Source organism: Cavia porcellus, unplaced genomic scaffold (assembly GCF_034190915.1).
Source record: "Cavia porcellus strain 051 isolate PalLab524CR breed Dunkin Hartley unplaced genomic scaffold, mCavPor4.1 scaffold_3, whole genome shotgun sequence".
NCBI lineage: Eukaryota > Metazoa > Chordata > Mammalia > Rodentia > Caviidae > Cavia > Cavia porcellus.
In genome coordinates this window covers 36,297,044-36,314,469 of record NW_026947486.1, presented here as the reverse complement: position 1 = coordinate 36,314,469, position 17,426 = coordinate 36,297,044, and the positions used below count along the sequence as shown (strand labels likewise).

Sequence of the window (17,426 nt, the reverse complement as noted above, 5' to 3'; positions counted from 1 at the left end):
GTTCCCTTTCCAGACCAGATTGGTGGGATATGCTTGGCCTGGGTCATGCCTCTGGCCAGGACCCAGTAAGTCATCCCAATTCAATTTTTTATGCGAAGTGCACACTAACGCAGTGAAGGCCCCCACAGGTTGACTGACCCAGAGGGGAGAAGCCAGCATATGCTACCCCTGCTTGCACATCAGTGACCAACAGCAAACTGGAGAGGACAGAAAACCCTAGCCAGCATGCTTCAGAAGAACCATAACCAACAAGGAAAGGGCTGGGACCTCCTCTATATACCTGTATGGAAGAAACCAAAAACATGACAAGAGAAAAAAACATGAAAAAGTCCCCAGACCCCAGTCCTGAGAGCATCGATCCAGGAGAGGTAAATACAAAAGAGGCTGAGGGCAGCAAACATGCAATATCAGACAAAGCATCAGTGGACATAAACAGATATACTCAGGACCTCACAGACCAGCTCAAAAGTGAAATATTTAATCAAGTAAAGCAAGATGTAAGTAGGTTAATAAAAGAAATGCTAAGCACTTCTCAAAAAGACACAGACGGAAGAAGGGAGGATGACAAAAAAAGGAGAGAATATAAAGAAAACCTAGAATACACGAAGCAGATTCAAAGAGATTATCAGGAAATTAAAAACTCCATTGAAAGCTGGCAAAACTGCTTGAAAGAAACTAAGGATAGATTATCAAAACTTGAAGACAGGTTTGCAATATGTGATCATGAAAGGAAAGATTTCTTAAAAATAACAAGAAAACAGGCAGTAACAACACAAAGGCTAGAAAAGGACAAGAGGATCTATAACTTAAGAATAAAGAATGTGAATGAAGGAGCAGTAGTAAAAACAAAGGAAATACAAAGGCTATTCAGAGAAATAATTAAGGAAAACTTCCCAAGCATAGGAAAAGGAAATGATATTCAGATGTATGAGGCATACAGAACTCCAGCCAACTACAACCAAAACAGAGCCACACCCAGACATATAATAATCAAGATCCCAGAAATTCAATATAAGAACAGAATATTAAAAGCTCTCAGAGAAAAGAAACACATAACCTATAAAGGAAAACCCATCAAACTCATGGCAGACTTCTTGACACAGACCATCAAATCAAGAAGAAAGTATTCCAAGCCCTAAAAGAAAATAACCTCCAGCCCAGATTGATGTATCCTGAAAAAATGTCTCTAGAAATTAATGGAGAAACAAGATGCTTCCAAGACAAAGAGGAACTGGGGGAATTTGTGACCACCAATCCAACCCTACAGAGAATATTGAAGACATTCTAGAGAGAGAAAAAAGTACCAGGATTTCAGGAACAGTGGCAGAGAGGCCTCAATGAATGGAGCAGAAAGTGGAATGATGGAAACAAGCAGACAACTAGTGGCAGAAAAATAGTACAGCAGAAATGAGGCAGAGAAGTTTGGCTATAATCTCTAATATAGATGGCCTTGATACACTAAAAAAATAAAAGAAAAAAATAAACACAGGCAGAGTAGATCAAGAGGCAGGGTCCACTGAGATGCTCTATGTTGAAAATATAGTTAACCTGAAAAAGTATTTAAAGACTGAAAATCAAATGTGGGAAAACAATGCTCTATGTGATAGGAAACCAGAAAGTAATAGGGGCTACTCAACCAGCACCTGCAGATACATTGGAAAGACAAGTTTTGTAGGTAAAGGAATACAACTTGAGATCAAGTCCAAGAGGGAAGAGGTTTTGAACCACTTAGGTAAAATAGCAGGTTGGCCCCTCAATTTAAAAACTGAGGGAGTTGGTGGGCCCCCCAAATGCATAGTGCACCATGTGGGAGTGAAAAGGGAGGAATAATCTAAAAAAAGAAGGCAGAGAATATTGTTAATAGTGTATCAGGGTTTAAAACCCATATTACTCACACTGCTCTGTTTAGAGAAATCATATTCTGTCACAGTTTGTCTACTTGTACTAGACCTGAGGGCAAAGACAGCTATCCCCAAAATAGCAGGATATTGTATAGTAATCATCCTTAATTCCCTATTAACTTAATCTGGAGCCATGTATAACTTATAATGTTTTACCATGTCTGATCTTAGTTGAATCTGGTTTGTTAGATTGCTGTTTGGTATCGATGGATTTTATTCAAAACTGTTATGATTGATAGTATCAAGTCTGAGAGTATAAGTAACTACACTGAAGATGACAAAATTCACTATGATACCCATTCTGGTTTGATTATTACTTGCTTTTGAAATTTTACACTATCTACAATATTTTGTTTTTATTAATATTGTTTTATACTGCTATATATTCAATTATACTATAACTGATGATATAGACAATTCTATGGAAGATAACAAGAGACAACACAGTAACCATTGTAGATTATCTTGTACTGTGGTTTTATATGTCTTTTTCATTTCATGTGTTTATAGGAATTTTTTGTTTTGTTCCTCCCTGTTATAGAAAGGATAGAAATACATGCAGAGACATATGCGTGTGTAGAACCTATAAACAGTTTATGAGAAATGATCTTATAATGCATGATGAAATGAACAACTACTTTAAAGAAAAAGAGACAGTACAGTACCTACTGCTGATCCTGTGGTATCATGATGGGAAATCCAGCAATACTATTATTCTTTGTTCAGAGTGATTTTAACCTGCTTTGGTTTGTTTAAACTTAACATACATGAAGATACAAATAACTGGATGTATGTTTAAGTGTGTAGGACTGATAACCATATTACTAAGTTTTCGTTGGATAGTTGAACAGAACCGTTTGCAGTCTCACTGTTTGAATGTCTACTTTGTATGCTTCACTTTTGTAACTTGAACAACTATTTGTAAGAGGACAATATGTAATTATCAACTAGTGATTTCTTACTGTTTATTTTTTCTTTGAAATTATGTATTAGGGCCGGGGGTTTAGCTCAGTGTAAGTGCCTGCTTGGCAAACGTGAAGCCATGAGTTTGATTCCTGGTACCAAAAAAAGAAATTATGCATTATTTCTACCCTTTTTCTGTTTTGTTTATTGTTTCTTTAAATAAAAAGAAGTCACCGATCCCAGTAGAGACTTGCTACTTCTGCTCTCTTTAACAGAAGTTCCCTCAGCTTCAGTGGCCCCTTGCCATGGTTGAGCCTCTTTCCCTGAGTCACAGCACTCCTGACTCCTCATCTTATGACTGAGGAAATAGAGCCAGAATGATGGACATCTAACTACCACATCTGATATAGAATAAAATTGGAGGGGCAAAAATCAGTCCTCTGATTTTACTTTGTGGCCAGGAGGAACCTATGCTCAATGGCTTGATATTGTGAGAATATCCTAGCCTTGAGGGACCATTTCTAAGTCTCTCTTATGTCCAAAAACTTAAGTTTTACCATATTTTGTTACCCTTAGACATTCAAGCTTTGATTCTATGCCACCAAATAAAGCTTAGTCCATAGGACATTGGGGCTTATATCCACATGCCCTATAGGGGTTGGGACCTTTATCTGATACTGTAAATCACGTTATGAGAAAGGTGACTCCCTTCATGGGCTCTTTGAGTGGGAGCAGTGTATATTTAGGTGCAATATAATCTCTTGGGTCAGGACTAAACTATGCTGGAATGCTCAGTATGCCCAACAAATGACTGCTAACCCACCTTCTCTGGCCACTGTCCTGTGAAATCCATCTGCTGGCTCCAAGGTCCTTCTGTCCTGCTTGCTGCCCACCTCAGGAGTCCCAACCTCAAGGGTCATCTACCTCCAGCTTTAAGGAAACCCCCAGTGGAGGCACACAATGAGGAGTGAAAATAGATGGACACTAGCAGACCTGGGGAATGGGCCCACAGCAGGAAAAGGACAAAGGCAAAGGGAGAAGGCCCAGGATAATGACAGCAGAACAGGGACAATAATAACACAAACAGAAAGACACAGAAACAAATGGGAGAAAGAGAAAGGGAAGGCAGTCAGAAATCTTTTTGAGGTGGAGAGAGGGCCCGAAGGAGTACAATTTATTCTAATGCCCAAGCTAGCAGCATTGTAGGGAAGCATTCCTAGCAGCCCAGGAACTGGTTTTCTAAAACTGCTGAGACCAAGTTCAAGTTGGAGAGTAGAAACAAATAGTTCAAAAAGGAAAGAAGAGCCTGGCACCCTTTACCAGGTAATCAGCAGGGTATGGAAGGGACCTTTTTTCACAGTTTTTAAATGTTTGGCTATGGGGGAAGAAATGAAAAAGAAACAGCTCCCTCCCCTTTCAATTCACTCCCAGTGGATGGCCCCAACCCCCTCACCGGCCAAAGCAGCAAGTTTGCCATTGCAAGGTTTTGGCTGGCTCCACATCGCCCCCATGTGGCCTGAACCAGATCTGCATTCTGGATATAAGAAGCGTTAGGCCTGAGACAGTACTCACTTCTACCTGACTATAGATGAAGTAGGTGCCGTCCACCAGTACCTCCAGCTCCCCACTGCGGGGATGTAGCTTAAACACCTTGGGGTTCATAGTGATGCGAGACCAGTCATTGAGCACTCCACCTGAAAGATCTCAGTATGAGAGAAGGGCAGTCACTCAGTACATGTCAGAATAATCTGGGCAATAGAAACAATACCAAGCAGTACACAGCTCTCCACCCCTGTCCCATGTGACTGAGATGGTCCAGCTTCAATAGGAGCATCTGGGCACCAAGGATACAGCTCAGTGGCATAAGTGCCTGCCTGGCAAGTGCAAGGTCTTCAATTTGGTTCCTGGTACAAAAAGAAGAAGTAAGATGAAGGAAGAAGAAGACAGAGGACAAAGAAGAAAGAAAGAAGGAAGAAGAAGAACAAAGAAAGAAGAAAGAAGAGGAACATCTGGAAGTACAGTGGGTATCTGGGCCTGCTTCAGGGATCCTGGGGTCTGTTTATCCGTGTTTATCCCTCCTATCCTGACCCTTCCATGTGGAAAGATTTTTAAAAATTTTATTTATTTATTTTGGTCTTTTTCAGTCAGGGTCTTGCTATGCAGTTCAGGCTGGCTTTGAACTCACTTTGTAGTACAGGCTGGTCTCAAATTTGCAACAATCCTCCTTTGTCAGCCTCCAGTGCTGGGATTTTGGTCGTGCACCACCACACCTTGCTGGAAGGATCATTGTAACCAACACTTTCTAATTGGAATTTGATAGGAAGGCACCAATCACTGCCCTATTTTCTTTGTTATTATGGTTCTTACACAGGCAGAATTCAGGCTCTTAGTGGCAGGGTAGTTCTTATTCAATTTTGCTTCTCCAGCCATACTGCCTGAATTCCTCTACTGTCTCACAGGTTCCTAAGTTTTCTTCTTTTCCTTGAGAGATTCCTTTCTACAGCTCTATCACATTCACTTCTTTCTGTAAAGCTTCTCAAGGTCCCCTGAAAACCACTCAGTCCAAAGAACTGTGTTTCTAGAGGATCTTCAGAGATCAGGGATGATTCAGCCTGCATGGCAGCTGGATTGTGTAGCTGCCAGTCACAAGGCCCCATAGGTGAGAGGAATCTCTACGAGAGGGGGGCATAGACCTCTGGGTTGTAGTACAGGCAGCCAGAAAGATAGGGGAGGGTCTCTAGGGGCTGAGGCACCCTTGGCAAAGCATCTATATTTTAGCTTTACCCCAATCACAGGACATTAGTGTGTAAGGGTAGAGGAAAACTGCCCTTCCCAGCCTTCAGAAAGAGTAATGTTGCTTCCCACCATGAGAGAAGAGAGCTCAACCCTGTAGAACCTTTTCTCTCTCTGCCACCTCTTTTCACTCAAGAGATTATGTTCTTAACATTCATCTATGCTCAGTTCAGCAAGCCTGCCTCTCTGAGGTATAAGAGGCTTACTTTTGGCCTCCTCACTATTTCTGATGGGACAAAAGGTCAGCATGGACTACTACAGAAGGACTAGAAATAGTCTTGCCCTATGGTAGTATAAGTGAAATCAGCTGCTGGCATGGAATAAACACTGAGTCCACCACTGTAGACACCCAAACAAATTTATTTCCTGTCTGTCCCAGTCCTCCCTGGATAGACGGTGATCATGGCTCACCTAGGGCCCTGTAGTTCACTGCACCTGGTCCCCAGCAGGACTTTTTGGTTTTCGGTGCCATTCTGCTCCTATTTATACTTCTGAGGCTATTAAGTCAGGCATCCAGGTGGTAGTCAAGAGTGCAGTTATGTTCCACCGTTAAGGAAGCACAACAAAGCCAGTTCGGAACCAACTTGCCTCTTACTGCAGAAGCTGTCTCCATGGAACGGGGATCTCCACCTTCACTTACTATTTCTGTACTCAAAACCCCTTCCTTCCACTGTAAGCCCCCTAAGCACCTTGGCTAGCTCATTCTTCTCAAGGCTTCTAGGGGTTCATCTATCTTATACTTTGGGCATCCTGGGGACAGGACATTATTTCAAAGTACTGTTCATTAATGAATGTTCATGTCTCTTTGGGGAAAAATAAACTTAACCATTCAATGGAGTATATATAAATTGGAGTAGCATAGCAAAGTAAAAGAGTCAGTGAGGCATAATATTGAATCTTAGCTCCTAAGCTTATGAAATCTTGGGCCAGTTAATTAACTACTCTGGGCTTCAATTTCCATCTCTGTAAAAGGGGATTTAGCTCAGCGGCATAAGCGCCTGCCTTGCTAGCAGGCAGTCGTGAGTTCGAACCCTGGTACCGATAAAAACAAACAAAAAAAACAAAAAACAAAAAAAGGACAAAAAAAGGAACTGATACCTACCACATAGGGTAGTTGTGAGGGTCAAATGAAGATACACAAAAAAACCACATAGGAAACTAAAGTACCATGTATACATGAGGTAGCATGATTTATTATGGTACTATACAATCTCTCAGGGACTCTGCTTCCCCATCTTTTAAACATAGGGATTATATTAAATCAGTGTTTCTCCACTTCATTGAAAACATTCTCCTTTTAATAGACACTAGAATATATCTATATGTCCTGGAGATTATAGTATGCCCCATTTCCCTGATAGACGTGCTCCTTCCACCCATTTTCCATGTAGTCATCACACAAGAAGAATTTAACTTTATGTAGTGTTCCCTTTTCCAATTTGTATTGTGAAAATGCTTATAAAACTACGTACGTCTCCATAGTGACTCTGCTGTAGCCTCCATCCCTCAAGAATATTTAGGTAAATGATGTTTCAAGTCCCTTTTGGCTCCCTCACCAGTGAATTCTAAATGCAATTTGGGTACAGCAACTGGTCTTGATGAAAGCAGTTATACAGGACAGCCAGCAGAGGGCAAGATGAAGTACTGAATAGCCTCCGGTGCCAAGGGTGCCTCAGAGGCCTGGGAGGAACTAAACTGGGTGATTATTTGGAAGGTGGGGATGAGAGAAGGGAGCAGCTGCTTTTAGGGGAAGCCCACTTTGATTCTTACCATTCTTGACTTGAATTGCTGACCCTTGGCCCTGTAGATGCACCACAGCCGGCTGGGAGGATAAGGATAGAGTCGTCACTGTTATGGCCACTTTGTTGGCCACAGGTTTCTGTTTCTATTCTGGGTTTCTAGACTCCTTTTGTTTCCCAACCCCGATCCTTCTCCTCTGTCTTGGGTTGTTAGTGACTGTATTTCTACTAAAGGGTAATATGATTTTGTAGCTCTGCTACTTCCTCGCTGTGAGACCTCAGCCAAACGTACTGCCTCTAAGCCTCATTTCCCCAACTGTAAAATAAGAGTTATAAGAATTGCTGTCTGGCCTGTCTCACCAGGATGTTTGAAGATCAAATGAGGTGATGGATATAAAATTGCCCTACAAAACCATCAAGCCCTGTGCAGCTGTGTAGATTTATCACTGTGGCCAAACAGCTGTCGTGGGGTGGCTGTGCTGAGACAAGGCAAGGCCAGGCAGCAGAACCTGCCAATAGAGACAGATTAGGGAGCTCAAAGACTAGGGAGGAGCCCTTCAACCCATTAAGGGAGAAACTAGGCTGGGCTTGGCCTGGAGCTTCTTGGCTGTTTTTCAAGGACATAATCTTAAACTTCTCAGCTCTGATCCCAGGCATCTGAGTGCCAACAGGATGGCTGGAGAGTTGGCAGCCCAGGTGAACAGGCCTGATTGGCAGTTCATTTCTGCTGAGTACTGAGCTTGGCTGTGGTGACTCTTACTCTCTTGGTGGAAGGAAGAAAAATGGTCCTGGCCAGATTAGGTTCCCTTAGCTAAAGGGAGGCCCTACGGCAAAGCTTTCGTATTCATAGACATAGGACAGGGATGTGAATGAAAATCTCGGAACCTCCAGGGAATCCTAACAAAGTAAGGCCTCAGAAAATTTCATTGGGAACTGACTTAAAAGATATCACTAAGCCTATAGCCTTCCCTCCTTCCCAGAAAGACAAGAATCCTTAGCCAACCTGGTTTTCTCTAGTTCCAGCTTTATCAGCAGCACCTGTAAAATAAGATATTGCAGTCAGAGGGCCTGTTCTTTCTGCTGCCCTTTTGGCTCACCTCAGCAGCCGGTGGTACTGAGCCTTACCCCTTGCAGTCTGATCTAAGCTTCTTTCCCTAAGACTTAAAGCTGGAGGAAGAATTCAAGTACAAGGCAGGATCCTTGGATGGGAAAGGACACCTCTTATTTCTCCTTGGTATCCCTGACCTTCCTTTTGGGGAACAGCACAAGAGAGGGAAGTTGGTCTTTTGCCAATACTAGCACAGGCAAGCCCCACTGAACATCAGTGGAGGGCAATGAAAAGGCACCTGCTTCTCTAGCCTTCTGTTTGTTCCCTTTCTGTCATCTTCAGAGAGCCCAATGTCATTTATAAAGAAATTGTTTCTTTGTCTCTCTTCTCCTGTAGTACATACTCCATGAGAATAGGGATAGCTTAGCCATATACATAGAAAGTGCCCAATTAATATTTGTGGAATGATTGGATGGGGGAAGCTAATTCTGTCTCTTGTGGCCATGGTAGCACTCTTAGCTCTTTTTAAATTACAAGTTAGAGAATCTGAGGTCTGCTGCTGAATTTTGGATCTTGTAAAATCAGCAATGAAGTGTTCATTTCTTTAAAACCCCAAGATACACAATGGGAGCAAGAGAAAACATAACTGACATAAATCTAGGTATTCTGACTCCTGTCAACTTCAATTAGGCAAGTTTGGATCTGCAGTTATACCTTTTGGCTGCCCTCTGGTCCCTGAAGAAAGATGCAAAGGGATGAATGGTTTTTAAATGGGCAGTGTGATGGGCCAATGAGCTAGTTCCTGAAGCACTTGGTTCTGGGACAGGACAGCCTTGGTCCTTGGGTTTGCTGCACCCATAGCTTGAGAGACTCATAAATTTTCAACTACTTGACCATCAGTGACTACTTCTCTACATCTATGAGAAAGGCACTTCAGAGTTCCTGGGACAAAATTATCCTAGGGCTTGTCATTGTGTCCAGTTCCCAACATTCCTCCCCGAAGATTATTTCCAAGAAAACGTCGGTATGTAGAGTTCGATGCCGTGAATCAGAGAAGACCAAAACCATCGTCATAAGAATTCTAATGAGCCACCAGGACCTCCGGCTCAGGCTCTTATGAGTTTACTACTGGTCCGTAATAGGAAAGCCTAGAGTATGGGAGGAATTATGATGGAAGTGATAACATGGGGCAAGAACAGGTGGTACAAACAAATTAGAGCAGGTCAGGGCCTACTGGCTTGTCAAATTCCTATCTGTACACTGGGTGAGGAGATCTGTATTTGTTATTGTACACCAACCCCAGAACCACTATTGGAAACTGCTCCCAGAGTCAGCCATTCCTGCTCTGCAAAAATATTTATAAAGTTCCTAGGTAGGCAAAGAGACAGGGAAACTTACCAGAAGGTCCCTGGAGGCCAGGGAGTCCTTGAGGACCAGGGGGACCAGGAGGACCAGGTGGTCCCATAACAGTTGTTCCTGGAATTCCAGGAATCCCTGGAATCCCTGGAGGTCCCTGAGGTCCTGGAGGCCCTGGAGGTCCTGGAGGACCATTGGGTCCAGGTGGCCCTGTCTTCTTTCCTGAAAAACAGGAATCAATATTACATTTGTAGCCAAGAGTATATTGTCAGGGGTGTACTGTTGGGAGTTTTAGAAACTTACAATGACACAAAGTCAGCTCTCTGAGAATCCCTGCTAACGAGCCAACATTTTTATCAGAAACTACACCCTCCCAGCCATATTTGAAGATATAGAAATAAATGTCCCTCAGCAGTTTCCACTTTCACAAGGAAATAGTCACTCACAGTCTCAGAACAGCAGAAGTACTACATTAAATGTAGAGATTAAAAGCTAAAGAGGTCAGGGAAGACTTCAAAAAAGGAGATTATATTTCAGCTGAGTCCAAAGGATGAGAAATACCAAGCAGTCAGACGTATGGTCACTTTGTGGTTCTTTTTAGAATTGGGCTATTGTTCATGAGTTGGGACTTTCATGATAACTGTCCAGTTTGATGGGATTGATGTGGATAACGAGAGGAAATTGGACAGCCTGACTTCGATAGTTTAAGGAAGGTTCCAGTAGGAGTCAGGATATGCAGGAAGTAGAGGTAAAGTTGGGGTCAGGACTAATTGAAATGAGAAATGGGAAGATGTTTTGGAAATTAAGGATGGGAACACAGAAAGGGAAGGAAAGAGAAAGGAAGGTAGAAAGAAATAGATTAAGGGTATTAAGAAACAACAGGAAAGAAGAGGAGGCAAAATTGTCTTTAGGAAGAGGCAGTAGGATTTGCTTTGTCAGCTGACCTCTCTAAATTCTATTTTTAAAAATCAGTTGGAATTCTATTTTTAAAAATCCGTTGGAAAGGAAATACTGTAAATCCCCTTAGTCACATGTTCAGTGTTTATCACTCCTCATTGCTCACAGTTAGGAAATTGCTTGGTATATTTAACTCCCTCTTGTGGGAATGTAAACTTGTATTCTATTTTTTGTGTAGATAGAAAAGAATAGTTACCATCATACACATAATAATACTCATATACTCAAAGATGGTAGGTTACCTGTCAACCTCCATTTTTATAGGCTAAATAATCTAATTTCTCAGACTCTTTCTTTGGAGGCCCTGTTCTTAAAATTACTATGCATTATATTCATCAGCTTGTCCTCTTTATTCTCCATTATCCTTCTAGAACAATCGCAGGCCTTCTACTTCATATTCCAGTCTTTCCAACATTACCACCAGGGAGTAGTCACATGAAGTGAGTTCTAACTACGGCCTGCCAGTAGCTACTGTTGTTTTCCTCTGCTCTGTGCCCATTCAAGGGCTGCAGGTGCTCACAGGTTTCTGTCTTCTCTTCACCATCTTCTCACAATTTTGTGGAAGTAACAGGAGTGGCAGTCTTATAAAAGACTTGCTAACAATGTTCTCAGTTTGGGTAATATTTTATTTTTAAATACAATACTCTCCAGTCTCACTTTAAAACTTGCTTAATGACTCCAACTCTCTGTTCCTCAGACTTAGAGAGGAGAAGAAACTTGTCCTGATTTATCAAATACCCTTTTAAGAATAATATCTTATATCCAAGAAACAAAATCCTCACAGTAAAGCCACTCAAGAAGCCACTGTCCATGTCTAACTACATTTGCTTTGTGGAGCCTCTTTCCTGGGGGCGGGTGTGGGAGACAAGTCTAGTGACTCCCCTTAAATGTAAAACAATTGCTGCAACTTTGATTATTTGGAGACTTATTTTTTTATACTGGTATGTACAGGGCTGGCTATGATATTTTGTTTCCTTTTCAATTGACTCTAAGCATTGCAAATAAGGCTGGCCGAGGTACTGGTATGTAATCTCTAAAGCTGACAGTCAGTCTACTGTTTCCTCACGTAGAGTTCTATCTAAAAGATATGAGCACAGCGAGATGTTAGAGCCAACAGCTCTGAGAATGTCAACTGGGTATGAACCTCAAGGTAAAGAGGCTATGACTTCCCAGGGCACAAAAATTTATATACCAAAAACCAAAGCAACAGCCTCTTAAAACAATTCAGTTGCTACCTTAATTAAATTATGCAAATTGATCCTTCTACATATCTTGATCTCTGCGTTTTGCAGAGGTGCTTTTCTCCCCACCTGGCTAGCCAGCTCAAGTTACTCCGTAATTCCCACCATCCTTACTGTCATTCATCCTTGAGCCACCGCCTTCTTCACAATATAATAAATTCTGGGAGAGGCCTAGGATCAGGGGCCTTTGTGTGCACATCCTCACAGGGATTGGACTCAGGACCGCTTGGCTGCCCTTCATATGGAATGTGTCTTGGTTTCTTTACTCTTGCTGTGGGTTGCATTGGAAGTGATAGATTAAAATTAACTTGCTGGGATTCCAATAGCGCGTTAAGGAGATTACAAATATAACTTTCTGGATTGTGAGGAAAACTAAAAAAAAGATTACAATACTTACATGACTGTACACAATATTTGGGCTTACCATATTTGGCGCCCAATGAAGAACCAGAGAGTATTTCTTCCATACAGAGCCCCTGTAGCATTAAAGACCTCCAGACACAAGCTTTAGCATTTTCCTCACACTTAGCAGCAAAAGATTGGATCTGCCAGGCTTACAGATCTAGCCAATTTTAAGATGGTGAATAGGAAAACCATCTCCCTTCAGATTTGGGCAGCTTTCAAATTAGACTTATTCAGTGCCCAAGTTTTAATTCTACCTAGTGTAGTGGAAAGAACAATAAATCTGTACCCAGGAGATAAGGATATAAGTAGGCCTCAGCTCTGCCACAGACACACTTTGGGCAAATCCCTTCCTCTCCTTGAGCCTTTGTTTTACCATCTGTGAAATGAGGAGCTTGGCCCCAGTGATTTCTCCAAGTATCCTCCAGGCTGAGGTTTCATAAGGAGGACTGTCTTACCCTTAGCAGCTAGTAAACTTTTCTAGCCTGGTTCAAAAGTTTGTTTCTCCATCTTATTTTGTGAGTGGAGTAGACACAGAGGATGGTGCATATTAGGCCATCTTGAGTCCCACAATTTACAGGCCTACCAGAGATTTTTCCAGTTAGAGAGTGTTCCATGTGTAACACAAATTTAAGCTTCAAAAATGTGAATTGCCTGTAATTGCTTAATGTAATTTTGGAAGAATTACAGGCAGAAACTCCTCTAGTTCAAGAGAATAATGGTTGTAGTGTAACCATAATGTTCACTTCAAACATGTCAGAAGATATTTGAGAAAAAGCTCCTGCTGTGATCTAGTTCTGTAGTTTGTCCTCTTCAGCTTCCCTGCAATTAGGCAAGTATGTTTCTCATATTCATACAGGAAGTTAGGCCCAGAGGAAAAGAGAAAAGAAAAACAAGGGAAAGAGTAAAGATAAGTGATGGCAAGAGGTTGAAATTCATTGTACAGAAGAAGGAATAAGAAAAGAAATGATCTCCGCACCAACCATGACTTTAAAGGATTGACTTCCTTATGTAGATTTTCTAATTTTGTTTAAAGAACACCTCACGATACAAAAGTCCAAAAATATCTGTAGTTAGAAAGTTATTCTGTGTAGTCTTAGATGAGAAGATATACTCATTCCTTTTAAAGCTAACTGCATCAAAGGAGCACTTCCTTAACCTTTTAGTTAAGCCTCAAGTGTTGAGAGAGAAGTGAGCGAATGCACACATGAGGCAGAGAAATGGGTGGGGGGGAGGAGGGAAGGAGAGAGAGGGAGAGTATTAGTTGTGGGAACCGGACAATTCCACTAAAGGATGAAAATTAAGTGAGCGATTCAATTTACTTTTTCAGGCATGTGCCTACTCATTGTGTTCAAGAAAATTGAAATTAAATGGCTTCTAAATCAGCCCAAAGTGAATGTTTAAGGCTGTGTGTATTCTCTTCCCAATAACATCTCATACACAAGGTAGCAGTGCTGGGAAATAATCTGAGTTACAGTTTTTGTGTTAAAGGGATGTGATGAGAATTAAGACTAAATGCTTGAAAAATCAAATTTACTTCATAAAAAAACAGACTACCTTGGTGGTACATGCCCAGGCCCCACAGAGAAAAATTTCCTCACTGATTTCAGCTCTCTGGATGTTTTCTGACCTCACTCAGCTCAGGTCCTGAGGAGGAGGCCACTTCTGAGTTTCTTTACAATAGGGATACAAGTTTGCCATAAGGACCAGAGTACCACAGGGCACGAGAATACCCTAGTGATCACAGATGTGACAAGTTGCACCTGCAGTCAGCCAATCGTTTTTGCCTAGTCTGGGATTGACAATCTATTCTAGAAAGTTCTATAAATCTTAAAAGATAGAATCATTTCACTTAAATAATTTTAATGAAAAATCATTAGTTTCCTCCCCCAGGTCAGAACCCAGAAAAAAATAAAAACATAAACTGATTTCACAGTTTTCTTTTTCTTCTAAGGAGCAGGGAGATTGCCTAATCCTGTCCTTGGAGGCTGTTTTGCTTTGGATTCTCTGCTCTTCAAGTAAGTGAATATGTATCAAGATCTTAGTTAGTCCCATCTCAGATGCAAGGGAGACTTACTCAGCAATGGCCCAGTGGAATTGCCCAAACAGAAGCTTCTTTAAGAAGACTAAGGACCAGAATAACAATGCAGACTACTTTTCCAGTAATAGAAAACCTTATATTGAATTCCTAAAAAGAGATATACCTTTTCTGAGTTTCTGAGAAATTGAATAAGGACACCTTTAGGTCAAGAAACAAAGAACTGATATCTTTCCATAGACAATATACTTTTTTCTTTTTCTCTTCTTTTCTTTCTTTCTTTCTTTCTTCCTTTCCTTCTTTCTTTTTTTTTTTTGTACTAGGGATTGAACTTACAAGCTCACATTTGCCAAGCAGGCACTTAAGCCACTGAGCTAAACCCCTGGCCCTATATACCTTTTTCTCATAAGCTATCTCTTCCCTTCATTCATACCTCATCACTAATTTGATAAAGAAGGGGGAAAAGAGAAAAGAAAAGCAAGGGAAAGAGTAAAGATAAGTGATGGCAAGAGGTTGAAATTCATTGTACAGAAGAAGGAATAAGAAAAGAAAAAACCACAAAAATCATTTTTATATGTTAATATAGAATTAATCCTATTTTTCATGCATCATCACTAAAGAATCATTTCTTGTTCTTTGGAAATCACAATATTCAAGCAGATCATATGTGAATGAGTAAAATAATGGGCAACCAATGTTGAGAGAAATTAATATAAAAATCCTACTTCCTTGGTTTTTAAAAAAACTTGTCTTTTAGTTTTAGAAATGACATGACTTACCCTTTTTCTTGTTTTTGACTGGTCCTATTAGGAAAAAAAAAAAAAAAGAAAACAAAAAATTAAATGACTGAAAATTAACAGTTTCTTCTTGTAGACCGTCCCTAGGAGGAACTTTCAAAATATTACAAATTTAAGAGTGCCTCACAACTGAGGGTCAGGTTTTGGACAATCTATTTCCCAGCTATCAAGTCTCCCCCGTCTGTTTCTTAACTATGGAGGCCATGAAAATTACAAGGATGGATCTTTTCCAGGGAGAAAAATCTTTCAGCATCAGTGTTTGGGGTGAGGGAACTGGTTTTTCTCTGTAGAGATGAAACACCCAAAAATGCACAACTCAACAACCAAAGGACGGCATTCCATTTACCCTGCGAGTCCTCAGGTTGAAGAGTTATGCACTGAGGTGGAGATCTGATATGAAGGCCCCTGTGGTGCAGCTGAAAAGGAAAAGAAGTTGTTTTCGTGGAAGGAGGAGACCAGCAGGAAGCAGCCTGCTCCTTGGTCACTTCCTTGTGACAGTTTAATTTGTCAGCTATGAAAACAGAATACACTCACATGGGGGTCACATGCACTCCCATTGTCATGTACCATAACTTAATGGACACTTTAAAGAAAATGTCAACAGTTTCATTAGCAGTGAAATCACAAGCATTTTCTTGGGAATTGCTCTTCAAGAAGGAAATTTTAATCAGTAGAAGCACTCTGAAAACTCAAGGCATTTCCAATATAGTTAGGTGACAGTTACTCCCTAGACACATGGTTTAGGTCTCTTTCAGTTATTTTATTTTATTTTTTTTGTCTTTTTCGTTTTTATCGGTACCAAGGAACGAACTCACGACTGCCTGCTTGCAAGGCAGGTGCTTATGCCGCTGAGCTAAATCCCCAGCCCCCAGTTATTTTTTTTACTCTCCTAGTGATTCAATTCTCTTCATTCTGCAGATGGAACTGGTGTTCTTTAGATACAGGTATTTAAAATCTGTTTCAAACTCCCATGAAGATAATATTTTACAACATTAAACCATTGCCAGTGCTCTCAGGAGCTTATAAAAAGAACAACAAACATTTGCATATTATTATATAGTGTGCAAAACATAGAATGATCTCTATCTATGACAGCAAGTTCTATTAGGAGTTAGAATATGTAGCCTGGACATTAGAACTACTCAAGCTCCTTAAAAATCCAATGTCGATGCTGACTTCCTGATAAAGCAGTTTACATGTGATAGTGGTATTGTGTGCAGGATCAGGTATCCTGTGCAGTAGCAGGTACTGTGTATTTCAAGTTGAAATGAGCAACCATCTTCACTGAAGGGCATTATCTCCAGTCTCATATAGTCCTTTTTCCTCCTTTCTTCACTTCCTAGTGTTTTGTGGAGGAGGCTGGGGCTGGGGATAGAACCCAGGGCCTTATGTATACTAGGTAAGCACTCTCTGCTCCACTATACCCCAGCCCCTTCCCCCAGTTCTTCACATCAGTTCTTGAAACCCATCCTTTATGTTAACAGCATTGGGAGTTCTTAAGAATGTACATGGAAGATGGCAGGAAAGCACACCTACATAGACACCACTAAACTGAGAATGGCCTCCTCCTTGAACAAGGAAAGCTGTTTGAGGAAGGACTTACACAGAAAATGGTCCAGCCCCTCCAATCAGCTGGTGAGCTACTTCAGTGTCAGAAAGCAGCAAGATAACAGTTGCTGCAGCCATCCTGCCCTGATATCCAAGGTGTGTTAGCCCTGGACAAAGGTTTGGCCATTTTGGCTGGTTAAGGGATAGCATGGTTATATCAAACTTCAAAGCAGGGTTTGAAGAAAGTGTACCATAGCTAGCCAACCAGTCCTTACTGACAGTGCCTAGGGAAGGTACTAGTCAACAGTGAAACACCACTCCATCCTCAAAGAACTCATAGTTGCATAGAAAGATAACAAAAGAAGGAAACTTCAGGGACTATACTGGCTACCTGAGAAAAAAGAACTTCCTGGAGGATGTTTGACTTAAATGCACATGTGAAAAGAGGGAAAAAGAAGTTTTTAAAAAATTTAAAATTTCTATTATTTTTATATCAGATAAACCTTACATTGGTATATATGTACATTACATATACCCCACATACACACAGTACATAAAATGGGAAACCAAAGGGAAAAATAGCTCATTAAAGTACCCATAAATAATCATAATTAACTTTTTATGCATATTTAGAAATTCCCTAAGCATACTTATAACATGTGACCAAATCCAAAATGTTTAATAACCCTTTTCTATATGTCAA

The 17,426-nt window shown here is 40.9% G+C and overlaps 1 protein-coding gene across 7 annotated transcripts in view; it reads right to left on the bottom strand.

Moving 5' to 3' along the window:
- Eda (ectodysplasin A) overlaps positions 1–17,426 on the bottom strand; it is a 583,517-nt gene that overhangs the window by 4,764 nt on the left and 561,327 nt on the right. The window contains exons 3-7 of one of the 7 annotated variants that reach the window (XM_005004190.4): positions 15,158–15,181; positions 9,783–9,962; positions 8,340–8,374; positions 7,368–7,419; positions 4,377–4,507 (exon numbers count right to left, since the gene is read on the bottom strand). In XM_005004190.4, the coding sequence (XP_005004247.1) occupies positions 4,377–4,507; positions 7,368–7,419; positions 8,340–8,374; positions 9,783–9,962; positions 15,158–15,181 (422 nt within the window). Of the gene's footprint in view, positions 1–4,376; positions 4,508–7,367; positions 7,420–8,339; positions 8,375–9,782; positions 9,963–15,147; positions 15,182–17,426 lie in introns of those variants that run through there. The other 6 variants (XM_005004192.4, XM_063246029.1, XM_003471017.4 and 3 more) reach the window with 6 other exon arrangements.